The sequence below is a fragment of the Podarcis melisellensis genome (assembly GCF_964234715.1).
Source record: "Podarcis melisellensis genome assembly, chromosome: 3".
In the NCBI taxonomy this organism is placed as follows: Eukaryota; Metazoa; Chordata; class Lepidosauria; order Squamata; family Lacertidae; genus Podarcis; species Podarcis melisellensis.
This window is the reverse complement of record NC_138530.1, coordinates 1171428-1188620: the sequence shown is the minus strand read 5'-3', so window position 1 is coordinate 1188620 and position 17193 is coordinate 1171428. Positions and strand designations below refer to the sequence as shown.

Below are 17193 nucleotides of genomic sequence, written 5' to 3'. Positions count from 1 at the left end.
AACATGAGTTCCTTCCAGTTCTAGCCTAAATGAATGTCTCCAAAGCCTCGAGCACCACCTCATGTGACCCTCATTTCTCTTTCTACAAACCCAGTAGCAACGGTGTCACAACCAACCTTCACTAGTTTTGCTAGCAAAGACAAAGGTGATTTTTTTTGGCAGTGGGGAGAGCCCACTTTCCCCAGCCCTATCTCTCCATAAAATATGGGGACAACTCAGCTAGGGATTGGCATTGCATTCTTTTCGTTTCTGTAGTCTTCCTCACAGCACCTAAGTAAAATTAAGATTACTTCTGTCCTCCAACTTGGCGGATTTTTTGTTGTGCCTGCTCTATTGTGTGTGGAGGGGGAGATTACAGGGTTGAGCTACAAGAAACTCGAGCAGTGGTTCCCAAACGTTTCCCTCCCTCCAGACTTGAAAACTGCAGATGTTTTTGGTCGACAACATTATGATTTTTCTACACTCTAACCCAGGGGTCGGCAAGGCTTACCTTGCCTGGGCTGGCTCACTGCCGCGGAGCCCCCTTTGTGGGCTGGATCGTGCACCCGTGATTTCTGGCGTCTGTGCAGACATGATTTCCAGCACCGTGAAAGCGAGTCCCTGCGCTGGTTTAGCATAGCACGTGGGGACTTGCCAAACAAGCGGCTCAGCTCATAGGCCAGTAAAATGACCCCCGTGGGCTGCTTGTGGCCCATGGGCCTTAGGCTGCCAACCCCTGCTCTAACCACTAGGCCACACTGGCTTTGCTGAACAGGTATTTCTACAAGAGCAGAAGGGTCACCTTTATTACTCAGGCCTCACACACAGCTACTACCAGAAGAAGACCAGTCACCTGATGCTTTTCAGTACCAAGAAGAAGAAAAAGCTGGAGGAAGCACCTAATGGAATAATGAGCCTCTAACTAGCTGGTACTGGGGACAATGCAACCGTCTCAGAAGTGACATCTTAGAAGACACTCATCTTCTCTAAATTATGCACAGAGACAGCCACAGATATAGGATAAGTAGCTTTCTGCAGATTTTTCCATCTACAGTGGTGCCTCGCAAGACGAAAAGAATCCGTTCAGCGAGTCTCTTTCTTCTTGCAAAGCAAGCCCATTAGCGGCTTAGCGGATTAGCTGATAAGTGGCTTAGCGGCTTGGGAAAAAGGGGGGGGGAGGAAAAACCCCCCGCAGGAACTCGCAAGACATTTTCGTCTTGCGAAGCAAGCCCATAGGAAATTTGTTTTGCGAAGCACCTCCAAAACGGAAAACCCTTTCATCTAGCGGGTTTTCCGTCTTGCGAGGCATTCGTCTTGCGGGGCACCACTGTAGATGCTAGCAAGGGAAGATATTGAGTGATATCCAACATTAGTGATACTCAGAATAGACTCCAACAAAAGCAATGGACTTAGGAAGTTAAGCTTGTTGATTTCAATGGGTCTAGTACAAGTATGAGTTAAATGGAGTCATCCAATGTGTATTTAGTTGCATATGCCACACCTAGCATATCTGTTCTGAACCGCACCCAAGCCCAGAAGGCTGGCTGAATGCTACTGAAAACCAATTGCTGGGAATTGCCAGTGGGCAGACTGCTGCTGCGGTGCTCATATCCTCCTTGAGGGTTTCCCAGAAGAGGCATCTGGCTGGCTGGCCACGGTGAGAACAGACTGCTGGACTAGACAGGGCACTGGCCTGATCCAGGAGTAAGCTCTTCTTATGCTCTTCCTAGCAGAAAGAGCAGGGCCACTATGCATTCACAAGAAAGATATAGCAGAGAGATTTGCAGGACTGGGTGCAAGGCAAGAAGGGATTCCAGTGCTGTCCAACCGACATGTCACCAAGTAGCTATTATTTCTCTTGTCCAATGAAATGTGGAAACGAAAATATACTTACACCACCGGTAGCATGAAAGCTGGCAAGTATTTAGCAGACCTAAAACTATTCTCCCACCTTCACAGTTTCTCAAGCATGGTTCAAGAGGGAACCGGCTGTTCAAAGGCCTGGAAACGATGCCTTATGAGGAACGGCTAAGGGAGCTGGGCATGTTTAGCCTGGAGAAGAGGAGGTTAAGGGGTGATATGATAGCCATGTTCAAATATATAAAAGGATGTCACATAGAGGAGGGAGAAAGGTTGTTTTCTGCTGCTCCAGAGAAGCGGACACAGAGCAATGGATCCAAACTACAAGAAAGAAGATTCCACCTAAACATTAGGAAGAACTTCCTGACAGTAAGAGCTGTTCGACAGTGGAATTTGCTGCCAAGGAGTGTGGTGGAGTCTCCTTCTTTGGAGGTCTTTAAGCAGAGGCTTGACAACCATATGTCAGGAGTGCTCTGATGGTGTTTCCTGCTTGGCAGGGGGTTGGACTCGATGGCCCTTGTGGTCTCTTCCAACTCTATGATTCTATGATTCCTACCAGTAGTTTTAACTCCTTCTTCTGCCTCTGACTCTTAGGACTGCAAAGAAGGCCAGCTGGCAGCCCTGATCCAAGCATTCTGGCCTGGGGGAAAAGCAGAGCCGGCCAGCTCTAACCTAAGGCAGAACAATGGTACAGACTAAAGAGAGACACAGATCAGCTCCACTGAGATGCCATCTTCAGAACTGTTACGTGGCACCACTGAAACAGCACAAATTATAGCACTGCTCTGGGGCGATGCACAAGTTTATTTGAACATTGCAAACCACGCCTAACAAGGATGTCTTCTCAGGAAGGCATTTACTCATTCTTTACTCTGAACAGAACAGAATCATTCTCATGTCTGGACAAGTGCGGTAGAAGACAGAATGCCATGAGACCACTGGCTACGTTTGGGCTCAGCGTTTTAGTTCTCCTAAAGGGACTTGTACTCTGGCTTTGAGAAGCTAGACCCTGGAAGCTGTAGGGAGTCCAGGGAGGAAAAACAAGAGCCCATGCAAGACTGGTCAGTCTGCCCTCATATATGTGTGTGGGGGGGAGTGCTATTAAAAAGGAAATATTCTGAAAGATGAATCATAGACAAAACATGGCCTTCCACCCCAGGAGGGCAAAAATTACCATATTTTTTGCTCTATAAGACACACTTTTCCCCTCCTAAAAACGAAGGGGAAATGTGTGCATGTCTTATGGAGCGAATGCAGGCTGCGCAGCTTTCGCTGAAGCCAGGAGAGGTGCTGTGCAGATTTCCCTCTCTGCGCAGCACCCCTTCAGCGAAGTGGGAGGAGAAAGGGAGTCCCTTCCCTTTCTCCTCCCGCTTTGCTGGAGAGGCGCTGAGCAGAGAGGGAGAGAATTTTTTTTCTTGTTCTCCTCCTCTAAAACTAGGTGCGTCTTATAGAGCAGAAAATACGATACTAACCTAAGGCAGGGGTGGCTAACCCAAAGCCTGGATCCAGCTCCTTTCCCCAGGCCCCCCCGTCATTTGGGGTGTCTTTTTAAAAAAGTATCCAAAGAATTTAAAACCTTCCAACAACTTTTGATCTGGCTAATTTAAAAGGGGCAATTTCCACACTCATGTACAAAAACTGGAAGAGTGGAGAAGCTGATCTAGCTTTATTCTACCCACTTCAGTGAATAATTGGGGGGGGGGGGGAGGATCATGGAAATAAAATTGGAATTGTAGAGTGGAAGGGACTCCTAGCGTCATTTAAAGGTAAAGGGGTAAAGGGACCCCTGACCATTAGGTCCAGTCGTGACCGACTCTGGGGTTGCGGCGCTCATCTCGCTTTACAGGCTGAGGGAGCTGGCATTTGTCCACAGACAGCTTCCGGGTCATGTGGCCAGCAGGACTAAGCCGCTTCTGGCAAACCAGAGCAGCGCATGGAAATGCCATTTACCTTCCCGCCAGAGCGGTACCTATTTATCTACTTGCAATTTGACGTGCTTTCGAACTGCTAGGTTGGCAGGAGCTGGGACCGAGCAACGGGAGCTCACCCCGTCGCGGTGATTCGAACTGCCGACCTTCTGATCGGCAAGTCCTAGGCTCTGTGGTTTAACCCACTGTGCCACCTGGGTCATCTAGTCCACCCATAATCACAACATTCCACAGAGTCACAACATTCCAGAAACAAGCTCTAAAAAACAAAACCTCAACATGAATCCAAACACACTGTGAGCCACACAGAATATTCACAGCCGAAACAATGCCCCGCTTATCATTCACTTCAGGTCTAACATAGTAAACAGCTCCCATTTAGAATACCTGCAACAAGAATTGCCTCAAGGAGAAGCTGCCTCAATGCCAGATTCAGATGACACCCAACTTGAAGAGCTGATTCAAACTGGAATTCTCCCATCTATGTCCCTTTACAGAATCAGCCAAGAGGAAGATACCTTCCCAGGTTGTCTCGGAAGAACTCCACAACAGAACTCTCAATGTTAGCGAGTCAATCCAAACCGAGGATAAACATTAAATTATCCTTAAGCAATTAAACATGAGAGATTTAACGGATGTGATACCTTTGGCAAGATCTCTTTCTCCTCCCAGGGTCCATCAAAGAAGCATGAGCATTAATCAAAGTAAAAGAAAAAAAAAAGAGTTTCTACATTGATTCTATGGACGCTTACTGTAAAAATAGCTGCTTCCAAGTCCACTGCCACATTCACTACCGCCAGCAATCTAGACTGTTGCTGCCAGAGGTTCAAGGTAACCACTTGCATAAATCTATAAACCTGGTTTCTAAAATCAATAAGAGTTACTTATCACTGGCCATTAAATGCACACCCATTCAGGGCTGGTACAGGAGAGGCCTCCAGGCTTCCCAGCTTTAGCAAAATGCCTAAGAAGCTACCCCAGAGCTGGGCAACAACCACCAAACCTTCACATTCAAGCTGATGGCACAATTAGGAGCAGCTCTCGGGACACAGGAGAAACTTCAGGGGAGGGCGGGAAATTTCTCCAGTGCTTCATTTTTCTTCGACAGTTAAAACTTTATGGAACATTTAAAAAAAACAACAACAACCCACAATTTGCTTTAGGGTAGATAAAAATCAATTATTTAAAATTAATAATAATAATAATAATAATAATCAGATTTTTTTAAAATTTAAATCGGATTTTAAAATAAAATGCTTTTGGAGGAAAAATCTTTCTTAGTTTTCTGTTTAAGTTACATTATAGTCTAAAGTCCATCAGGAAATAAGGATTTGTTTTAAGTTTTTCATGTGTGCTAAAACTCAGTCTCTTTTTTTAAATTGTTTAACCACATCAGTTAACAAACATGGATACATATGCTATAAAGTTATTGTTTTAGTCAAATAAATTGTTTAAATTGTTATTAAGGAAATGATTATTTTTCTCCTTCCAATAAAGTATAGCAGAAAAGCTGTCCAAATATAAACAGTTAACTTATCAAACCACAATAATTTTATAATCATCTGTTTTATGTATTTCTAATAGTATAACCAAATCAGTCATTTTTTATATAACTGCAAAAGCTACTCTGAAAATTTATTATTCCAAAAATGAAACCTTCATCTGGTTGCAAATATGCAAGAATGAGTTTTTCTGTAAAAAAATGATTTAAATCAAGTCTTACTGACTAGTGATTTAAATCGATTGGATTTAAAATTGATTCCACCCTGTTTAGGAGTAATTTAAGAATGGAACTCATTATCCAAAGGGTGAGGTTACCTCTGGAAGAGGTAGTTTTCAAGATCGCAGTTACTTTCCCTGATAGCTGTGAATAGAGCTTCCATCTTCAGGAGTAGTTTGTCTCCAGCACCTGATAACCAGAAGTGAACAGGAGGCCACTGTCTCCACCTCCTCAGGGTCTCTTTCTTAGGTGACCACTGCTGGGAACAGACTGCTGGACGAGACGGCCCTTAGATTTCATGCACAAAGACATTTCTCACATTTTTATGCTCAAACAGCTTAGGCATTTGGTGGTCCAGAACAGCCCATCAATATCTTCCTGAAACCTTGCAGATCCTCCAGCAGCTATAGAATTTAACTCACTTTTCTACTGTGCAAATGCAGGCATCTCCCCACTTCTAGGCATTCTACTCGCGCACAACCACACATATGTGCGGCACTGGGAAATAAATAAATAAAATCCTGAAAGGAAATGGCAGGAGAGAGTTGGAGAGTCCTCGTGGCTCACAAGGAGACCCTCCCAGGAACCCAAAGAGGACGTCAGTGAGGGTGGAGGAAGCCCCCAAAAGACCTGAGGCACAGCAGGGCTTTGTTTAGGCTGCTTAGCTTCCCTGTCTAACAACTGATGTACGGGGTAGGGCAGTAGCCGCTTTCCCATATGTCCTCCGGGCTCCAGCCAGGCCCACAGCTTCAACTCTAGTTGAACAGAGAGTTGTGTGGAGAGAGAGCTGGAGATCAGGGACACATAGGCATTTAGGGAGTCTCCTTCTTTGGAGGTCTTTAAGCAGAGGCTTGACAACCATATGTCAGGAGTGCTCTGATGGTGTTTCCTGCTTGGCAGGGGGTTGAACTCGATGGCCCTTGTGGTCTCTTCCAACTCTAGGGTTCTAGGGGCTTTTAAGAGGGTGCTCCCCACTTTGCGTGATTTCACTTAAGCGTGCAGGGGCCAGAATGTAACCCCCCGCATAAGCAGGGTGAAACCTCTATAAACTTTTAGCATGACCGATGCTACTGCCGCAATATACCGCTTTTTGCAGAAGTCTTAACAAAAAGCACAATTGCAAAGAAGCGTTCCAGAAAGAGATAAACTTTGCAGAGGGCCCAAGAACACCACTCACAGACAACGGTGCATCGGTTCCCATGGTCAAGAGAGGGAGGGCCCGAGAACATCCAAGCACAGCAAAAGGCGCCAAGGTCACCTTAGCGTGAAGAGCTAGAAAAGTTAACAGTTTGTCACAAAAACTGTAATGCTATCTGCTCAGCTTGAACACACTTGGCATTGATCTCAGCACCTGCCAATGAAGTAACACCCTCGCCAAGACTTCTAACTTTGCAAGTAAATGGATAGGGATCCCTTGAAAATCACTATTAATTCAGATTACGAAAACTGGAAGAGAGACTCCTTCCTCTCCCAACACATCCCCAGCACAGTCACTAAAGGCTTGTTCTATGCCTCCAGCTTCGATATTTTCATTGGGGACAAAGAGTCCATCAAACTCTCCCAGGTATGACCAATCAATCAGTAGAGCAGGATGAGACTCGTAAATCTCAGGGCCGTGGGTTGGAGCCCCACGTTGGGTAAAAGATTCCTGCATAGCAGGGGGTTGGAGTAGAGAGCCAGTGTGGTGTAGTGGTTAAGAGCGGTGGACTCGTAATCTGGTGAACCGGGTTCGCGTCTCCGCTCCTCCACATGCAGCTGCTGGGTGACCTTGGGCCAGTCACGCTTCTCTGAAGTCTCTCAGCCCCACTCACCTCACAGAGTGTTTGTTGTGGGGGAGGAAGGGAAAGGAGAATGCTTCTCTGAAGTCTCTCAGCCCCACTCACCTCACAGAGTGTTTGTTGTGGGGGAGGAAGGGAAAGGAGAATGTTAGCCGCTTTGAGACTCCTTCGGGTAGTGATAAAGCGGGATATCAAATCCAAACTCTTCTTCTAGATCAGAGTTTCCCAAACTTGGGTCTCCAGCTGTTTTTGGACTACAACTTCCATCATCCCTAGCTAGCAGGACCAGTGGTCAGGGATCCTGCAAGGCATGAGCCCTTCCACTAAGCCACGGCCCTTCCTATAAAACAGAATAAACCTTGGTGGGGGGTTTCGGGTGGGGGGACAACAAGAGGTTTACTGCAATGGCATGGCTGTAACTCTCACAACTCTGATGGGTTGTGTCCTCCATGGTTATTTTCCATCAAAACTGTGCAGCTCTTCCCCCCTTAATTACTAAGAGATCTGGAAAGGGAAACCAAGGACTTAGTCACGTTTTCTATATTGCCACATCAATGTTCAAGTTTGCAGTGAACGGTAAAACGCTCAAACATATCAAGGTAACTTCTAAATAGTATCTGACTGTCAAATATAGCAACACAAATCTTATTTAGATTTATGCTAACTGTGCCTTTCTTCATGAGAAGAACTTTCAGTTGTTTTAGATTTATAATTTTTATGCCACTTAATAAATAAATGCTGGCTTATTCTGCATTCTAGCAGAGGATGAGAAATCCTGCAATTTATCATCCAGAGAATAATTTAACATACTCCCAAAACTCAGAATACACCATATTACCCATTAAATTTAACAATCAGATCTTGCAAGATAAGTAAATGCAAGCACTGAAATGCAAGTGTCACTGTGATCAGAAAGAGCTCTTGGCCTCTTCAACAATTCTACCTTTTGTATTCCCATTCTTCCACTCCAAAAGAGCTAACAACCATTTCTCGGTTTTCACAGTCTCTTTCAACATTTCACAAAATGTATGCTGCAAAGGGCTAGCATTCTTTGAGCCATTTTGATGGTTGCTCCCAAAATTTCCTTTCAAGACACCAAAGGGAAGTCAACTGTCCATGCCTGTAAGGATTTGAGATGCAAGAGGTGGCAGTTGGTATTTATTGACGATTAAACAAGATGAATTCACTGTAAAAAACGAAACAGTGTACCGTATTTTCCGCTCTATAAGACGCACCACACCACAAGACGCACCTAGTTTTGGGAGGAGGAAAACAAGAGGAAAAAAATTCTGAATCTCAGAAGCCAGAACAGCAAGAGGGATCACTGCACAGTGAAAGCAGCAATCCCTCTCGCTGTTCTAGCTTCTGCGATAGCTGCGCAGCCTGCATTCGCCCCATAAAATGCACATACATTTCCTCTACCTTTTTAGGAGGGAAAAAGTGAGTCTTACAGAGCAAAAAATATGGTACTTCAAGGGGTCATTGCCTGCCTGAGTGAAATGTGATTTATACATTTTAAAAGGAATCATATTCTCTGAATATCATCATTCCTGTTCCTGTAAATGATTAGCTATTTTGGGAGGCCAGAGAAAAGTGTCAAGAGTTGTTTTGAACAGAATGAATAGAGGACAAAGACAAGGTTTGAACAAAGCTTATGCTACTTGGGCAAGGAGTTTGAACCACTCTGGTGTCCAGAACCGTTCCCCACTTACTGGCTGCTGTAACAGATCTGGTGCCTTGCTGAGCTTCACATCCAGCCAGGGAGTAGCAGGGAGTGCAAAGGAAAACAGAACAGTGGGAAGGCTGTTCCTGGCAAATTCTGTGTCCTCTACCTCCTACCACACACAGAATTGCTGGAGCTGGCAGCTATTTGGGACCAGGATGAAACAGAGCCGCACCCATACAACACGGTGGTCAGTATCAAGGATGCCTGCGATCACACATTTCCCAATCTGACCTGATCGGGGCTTTTTTTTTTCCCAGCCGGACTACAGTTCCAGCTCCTCTCAGATGAGCGCCATTGTGGGCCAGCATCTCCCCTTGCCCATTTCTTGCCTTTATGCCCAAAACGGACATTTCGAGTCAAAACGGAAGCTGGCCAGTGTGTACAAGTCTACACTTTTCCTTAAGCTTTCCAGCCAAGTCTCTACATTGCACACATGTGTGTTTGTGCCAGGCCCTTCTGAGCTGCCCATGCCATCCGTCCGAATCTAAGGAGGTGGGGGCGCATTTATTTGACCTGCACAAGAACCAGGGGCGACCCCCCAATCAGCTTGCCATGGTTTTTAGCACCTCCGCAGGCAGTTAAAGCAGCTGTTGTCAGACTGGCATCTGTTCAGGGCTGACCAGAGTCGCCCAGCGATTTATTGTAACAACCTCATGGTGAGTTCAAGCACCTATTTTTCTTGGAAAAGAACACTGGACCTTACAGAACAAAGTGTCATATGAGCAAGGAAACCGAGAGAGGAAAAATAAGAATACTGACGGATGTTGAGCTACAGCTGTTGAGACTTTGGTCTGATTCAGAGAATCTCCCAACGCCTGAAAGATCAGGGAATGAGTCGCAAAAAGTCTTAGGTTGTGCAATCTCACTTCCCACTCTCCCTCCTTTGCATATGAGGAAAGTGAAAGCATCCACCAGCCAGTGCCAACTCTTAAGGACTGAGGTTTGCTCCAACCAATTCAGATTAGCTAAAACAAGCCAGGATATTAAACCATGGCCACCTACATTAGGTTTAGGAAACTGTCTGAACTGGGCCACTGTCGGGAAGAGCACATTCAGATCTGAGCATTTTGGAGGCATCAATCCTTGACCATACAGGATGCCCAAAGCTGAAAAAAAGGACAAAAGCATTTTTCTGAAGATTAAGACCTTAAATGTATCACATCTAGTACCACAAACTCCCACAGATATTCAGTTTGCCTGGTGGTTAACTCTGGAGCACTGCTGTTGTTGAAAGAACTGTTCTTTCCAGACAGGCGCTCTGGACATCAAGGATATGGATATGGCTCCTTCTTGGCTGCACAGCTATCCTATTTCATCACATTCCCTCTCGGGACAGTTTTTATACACACAGGCAGTCTCTCTCAAAGTTGCTGCAACACATTTAATAGGCTCAATATCCATTCTAATACCTTCTCTCTGTGTCTCTTTTGTGTGTGTGTGTGTGTGTGTGTGTGTGTGTGAGAGAGAGAGAGAGAGAGAGAGAGAGAGAGAGAGAGAGAGAGAAACCTTAGATACAGCTCCGTATCATGTGAACCTGCAAAGCCAGTAGGATACCAGCAAGGAGTAGTAAAGTGCAGAAGTCCCAAGTAGTTCAGCCAACCCAAGAGATCTCTGTCACAGGCCAGCTGAAATAATTTTTGAATGGCAAGCTAGTCAAGTGACAGACCTGGTGTGTTTTACCAGCTGTCAACAAGGAGCGCTTGCACCATGCTAAGCACCCAGGAAGTTGATATCTACCCCTAAACGTCCCAGGACCATGTGCATGTCCCATGGCAAATGAACCCCAGAAGTGCTCCACGAAAGCATCACCTGCACTTTCGAACAGCCAGCTGCCAATCAAATTAAACCCGTGACAGATGGAGCAGAGTGGGAAGAGAGGATTCTCAGAAGCTCCCTCTAACATTGGTAAACCAAATGCCGCAATTAACACACAAATACATAAGCACAACTTAGAGTGTTATTCTGCATGTAGTGCAATAGAGCTTTCTTGGAGAACTTTAAATGTCACATCTTGCCTTTGAAGACAAATGCTCTGCCCTATTCAGGGAAGTTATGATGACTTGGGGATTTTCACACTGGAGGCTATTTATAGTATTCCTAGCTAGGGTACTGAAGTCATCGGCCCTCCCCTCAGCAATTTACTTTTCAAATAGAAGCTGGACCACAACTAAAAATAACAAAGTGTCCTAAATTATTGGCAAGCTGAAAGGTGTGCCATGACACTGCCAAAAGCACTCTGCCCTTATTTTTGAAGATCCAACGTTGCCCAGAAGTAGAAATGCGTCTTAATCATTGTGCAAGATCAATAAACTAGAAAGCGTAGGAACTCAGCAGTTGCTGAATATGGTAAGCCTGTTCTGAATTTTGCTTAACCTGGGAATGAACAAATCTGTCAAGACTTGTTTAAGAGCCATCACACAAAGCCTGAAGAACCAAAGTATGGGGGGCGGGGAGTGTCCTGGATTTACCTACTGGCAGGTAGACGGCAGCAGCAAACCGCACAAATGTTTAGCTGAATAATGTTTGATAATCCAGCTGTGTGTCTTGCAGAAAAGTTGCTACTGTATGTATGGCTGCTCCAGAGAGAGTGTTCTTCTAGGCTTAGTAATAAGAAGCTTCACTGCAGGCCTTCGGCATTTGAATAGCATACCTTTAATGTTTGTCAGATTGATGGTCCCATCTCTATGAAAAAGATCCAGATTTGTTCATGCCCACACAAACCTGTTAGCCATCTGTAGCCCAAAAAGCAGGCATGGGGGCCTTTGTAAACCAACTTCCATGCTTCAGAATCTCCTTTGTGTGACTATTTGACACAGGCAACCTTGCGAATGACTATTTATAAGCCTGAGCTGACACAAAGCTACAACGAGAAAGACTGAACATAAAAAATTATGGTTCAATTTTAGAACAGTGAAGCCAGATGAATGCAGAGCAACCGCCAGCTATATACAGTACCTAAATTAAGCCCACAGAGCAAGAAATAATGCCAACTACTGTACATCTCATGAAGTGGGCTCTTTCAATACCAGTTCTGCCAGTTTTAAGGTGCCACAAGGCTCTTGCTTCCACTGCAACAGTTCTTAAGAACTATTTCCCACATTATTATTTCCAGCGTGGTGTAGGGCTTGAATCCCCACTCTGCCGTGTCACTGGGCAACCTTGGGACATTCACTGCCACTCAGCCTAACCTACCTCTCAATGCTGTTGTGACGACAAAATTGGGAGGAGAACTATGTCTGCCACCTTGAGCCCCTTGGAGTAAGGTGGAATAGAAATGTAATAAAATTATATTTTTAAATGCAAATGTAAAATAAGTGTGAACATGCTTATCCTAATCAAGGCGCAATAACCTGTAGCTCCCTGTTCAGGCAATTCCATGTTGACATCTGTACAGTGTGCGAAACAGCTCTAGGATGTCTGACCTTCAGAACTCAGATAAAATATTCCACCACCACAGACAAGTGTTTACGGAGTAATCATACCTTCATAACACACAGGCAACCTGATAAGAGACATCAAATATTAACTATTATTACTCATGCAAACTGAGTATAATCCTGTGCAACTCTGATCAATTAAATCTTAGAGAGGGAGAAGCCTCCTCAAGGGAAGTGATCTGGGATTCACAAATGATGATCTTCCACCTTTCCCTGCTGTTTAGTAGTGCAATACATTTAAACCTGGAGTTATGAGTGGACAAGGTCACATAGAATAGTAGCACAAATCCCATCTTTCCAGTTTATGTCAGGAGAACAACTGAAGTGTGTAACTATGCTGCTCAGCAAGTACAGTAGTACCTCGGGTTAAGTACTTAATTCGTTCCGGAGGTCCGTTCTTAACCTGAAACTGTTCTTAACCTAAAGCACCGCTTTAGCTAATGGGGCTTCCCGCTACCGCTGCAGCACGATTTCTGTTCTTATCCTGAAGCAAAGTTCTTAACCTGAAGCACTATTTCTGAGTTAGCGGAACCTGAAGCGTATGTAACCTGAAGTGTATGTAACCCAAGGTACCACTGTACTTGAACTACTGCGCAAAGCCTTATAATCACAGCTCAATCTATCCTAAACAGCAACTAAGGGTCCAACAATTTGTAGACTGAAGTGTATCAACTTTTGTCTCTAGGAACCATCCAGGAAGCCGAAGGAAGAGAAACAGCAAGCAACAGAAACATCCTGGTGGGCAGCCGCTATTTGTGCTTGGCCTCTTCAAATACAGGCTTTTAAAAGGGTGTTGAAATCCTCTCTTCACTCCTGCCTTTCCTTAAGACTGCTAATGACTTGTGAAATTCAGAGCAGGTTTTTCATAATAACTGTACACCTATCTGATGCATCTAATGCACGTTTCTTACGTACATTGCTTTGGGAGGGTTTGGCCTTAAAAAGCGGATTAATACTTTGAATAGAAGACAGACAGATTGCCACCTACTCTATTGTAAAACTGACTGCTGTGTTTTAATATAAAATGTTTTGTTCAATTTGTATGAAAAGCAGTGTATGGAAATATTAAACAAAGATCACATAGCTGTAACTAGCAGGTACCTGGCAGTTTATTGCTGTGAGGCACTGCTGCCGTGTCCAGGAACTACCATGAAACCTTGGCTTGTAACTTGAGATCTTGGGGGAAATGAGTTCGCATAATAAGGGAAGCAAAGCATGTGAAACTGTTGATCTTCAGAGATTGCAAAATAATTAAATTGAACCAATGTCAAAATAATGTGAAGCAAAAATATCCTATCCGCAGGAAAAAATTGCAAGTATCTTCATGATAGGCTGGGCGAGAGAGAAACAAACAGGTTTATTCTATTAGGGCACCTGGGACTTCATTTCCTGAATCAGAATTTTCAACATTATTAACAGTGATTTAGAAATCACCTTCTAAATCACCATCTCAAGGCCACTTACATATAAAACAAATCCGGTTAAAACAAGACTAAAACCCTAACAAGGGCAGATAATGTATTGTGTCTTGAGTTCGGCCCATTAAGGATCCCAAATTTCATTCAAAAGCAAGCCCTTAGGGATTCCGATAAAGGCTTCCTCTCCTCCAACACACAAACCTCCTCAAGCCTGGTGAATTCTCAAAAAACAGGTGGGGGCATCTGCATAATTTATATAGGCCAGTGTTAACACTTCGTGTACTAAGTTTTCCATCTACAGTGCATACACACAGCCTGGGTATAGCTCAAAGCAGACAGCAGGATTTATGTTGGCTTAAGCCACACCTATCTACTATAGCAATGTTAAGACATCAAACAAAGCAAAATGCAGGCAGCAGTTGTCTCCAAGATAATGTTTCTTTGGTCTCTGATAAGTCCTCCACGCCCATTCCCAGCCTGACAGTCTCCGTTGCCTTAAGAGTACAGCAAACTCAGCACTGGGGAAAAAATCCTAAAATATTCCTCACATTTATACTACTCTGTGCTGAAATCAACACCATCTCTTTGAAAGCACTTCTAGAATTTCACCCCCCTGAAGATAAGAAATTGACAGTCAATATTCATAGTCAGCTATTCCTCCATTTGAGGCACAATAGCTGGAAGCAGATACAGGTAATAGCATAAAATGTGATACGCCGAAGGATAAAAGACTCCATGAGCAAAGAGTAGCCTCAGCACTAGGGGGTGTGGTATGAGCAAGAGCCCTCAGGCCGATGCTGAGGTCACTCCAAGAAGTCAGCCTGGTGATTTGGAAGATGCAGGGTGGATGGGCAGGTGCCAAAGATGCCAAGGGGCAAGAGTAAGGGGAACAAAACAGCGCAGGGCTGCAAAGGAATCAAAGGCTGCTGCCAAAGGGGGCAGCTAGCAGTGCAGGCCAAAGCATTAGGAGCATTCCTCCAGCCAGCACCTCCCATTCAGAAAACAAAGCTGGACAAATATAATCCCGCTGCGCAGCCGGAGTGACAGGCGGGGCTGCTATGACCAGGGCAGGGAGCCCGCATGGCAAAGCAGACACACTATAGGAAGACTACCAGGGCCAAGCAGTAGCAAGCACTCAGATAGGGGGGGAGGGGGAGAAGATACAGCACAAGGAACAAAAGATGACGCTGGGAGGCTGACAGCTATGGGGCAGGATGGGGAGGGTGGCCCTGCAGGCATGGTGGAAGGGGAGCAAGTGGGGAGAGCCCACCTTTCCAGGATGGAGGAAGGTGAGGGGCACGAGGAGGGAGACACAGGGGTAAGGTGGGGGGTAGAGAAGGGGTGTCATCCAGGGGAGCCACGAAGCGGGATCAGGCCCAAGGGGGCCCCCCCAGTCCCAGCATCCTGCTCCCCCCAGGCAGATGCCCCCAGCAACTGTGCCCGTGGCCAAGGGTCGGGGGGGTTGGAGGGGCCATGACCCCGGAAGCGGCGGCGGGGAGGGGGCTCCCCCTCCCCCCCCTCCCCCCCGTCCTCACCGATGGTGGAGATGAAGGTGGTGTTGAAGGCGTCGTCGGAGAAGCGGAAGAGCACGCAGGTCTTGCCCACGCCCGAGTCGCCGATCAGCAGCAGCTTGAAGAGCAGGTCGTAGGTTTTCTTCGCCATGGGGGCCCCCCCGCCGCGCCGCGCGCCCCTCCCTCGCCAGGCTCCGCCTCAAGAGGCCTCCCGCCCGCCCGCCCGCCCGCCCGGACCCCCTCACGGGCACCGCCGCCCTCGCGCGCTCGCTCGCCTCTCGGACTCTCCCTCAGGGCCCCGGCGGCGCTCGGGAGGCACAAAATGGCTGCTCAGGCGGCGGCGGAGGCCGGGATGGGCGAGCCTGGGCGGAGCGGGCGGCGGCGGCGCGAGGGCCCTCCTGGTCGGGGCCGGCTTCTCCTCAAGGGGCGGCGGCGGCGGCAGCGCCCGGCTTCATACCCTCCCTCAGAAACGCCCTCGCGCGCGCGCGCTCCGGAGGCGAAGAAGAGGAGCAGGCCGCACGCAGCACGCACGGGCCGACTGACTGACTGACGGGCGGGCGGGCGGACTGGGCGGAGGCGCCGTGTGCGCAGGCGCGGGCCGGGCGGGAGCGCGCACGCCGCCGGGCCTCTCCCTGCCTTTCTTTGCCTGCCCAGGCGCCGGAGGGGGCGGGGCTGCGCGCTGACGTCGACGCCGCCGCCGCAGGATGTCGGAGGGCAAGGCCGGCGCGCGCCCTCTCGCTGGCTCGCCTCAGCCGCCGGAGCTCGGGCGCATGCGCGCAGACCGACCCCCCCTTCCCTCGGCTCGCCCGAGTGGCCCTTCTACGCGTGCGCGGGGAGGGAAGGGCTCCCGCACGCACGCACCGTACGTAACGCTGCGCTGGGCGCCTCCAATGGGAGAGCGGCGAAGTGACGCCAGCGGCCACGCGAGCTCGCGGATCTGAGGGAGAAGGGGGGGAGTGGGCGGGGCGTCGGGCGCTCCCTGTTCCCTCACTTTGTCTCCCGCGCGCATGCGCCCCCGTAAAAAGGCCGGTTTTCGAAAACATGAGGCGAAGAAGCCCCGCCCATGTCCCTCCCGGATTGGCTGAGACTCCTCGATCGCGGTTGGCCAGCTGCGGGTAACTCCGGGAGCCGCGGGGATGACGTCAAGGGGAGGAAAGGGAAGTGCGCATGCGCAGAGCGAGACGGAGTTCTCACGCCGCGGGAGGGTTGGCTGCGCTGCGCTCATTATGCAATTAGCACATATATGTAAATTACATGTAAATTATATTTTTGCATATATGCAAATTAGATGTGCCAACAAAGATCCGTATAGTTCAAGCTCTGGTTTTCCCAGTAGTGATGTATAGAAGTGAGAGCTGGACCATAAAGAAGGCTGATCGCCGAAGAATTGGTGCTTTTGAGTTATGGTGCTGGAGGAGACTCTTGAGAGTCCCATGGACTGCAAGAAGATCAAACACATCCATTCTGAAGGAAATCAGCCCTGAGTGCTCACTGGAAGGACAGATCCTGAAGGGGAGGCTCCAAGACTTTGGCCACCTCATGAGAAGAGAAGACTCCCTGGGAAAGACCCTGATGTTGGGAAAGATGGAGGGCGCAAGGAGAAGGAGACGACAGAGGATGAGATGGTGGGACAGTGTTCTCGAAGCTACCAGCATGTTTGACCAAACTGCGGGAGGCAGTGGAAGACAGGAGGGCCTGGCGTGCTCTGGTCCAGGGGGTCACGAAGAGGCGGACACCATTAAACAACAACAAATTAGATACTCAGACTTGTGGTGCTGCAAGACCCTTGCACGCATGGCGTGAAACCTGAACTCAGCCCCATTAAGTAGCAAATTG

At 47.4% G+C, this 17193-nt stretch overlaps 1 protein-coding gene across 1 annotated transcript in view; it reads right to left on the bottom strand.

The window, feature by feature from the left end:
• Positions 1-15583, bottom strand: part of RAB10 (RAB10, member RAS oncogene family) — a 29512-nt gene extending 13929 nt beyond the window's left edge. Inside the window, exon 1 of the mRNA XM_081904483.1 lies at positions 15382-15583. Within this exon, the coding sequence (XP_081760609.1) occupies positions 15382-15508 (127 nt within the window). The 5' untranslated portion in view covers positions 15509-15583. The remainder of the gene's footprint in view (positions 1-15381) is intronic.
• Positions 15584-17193: the final 1610 nt, after the last annotated feature.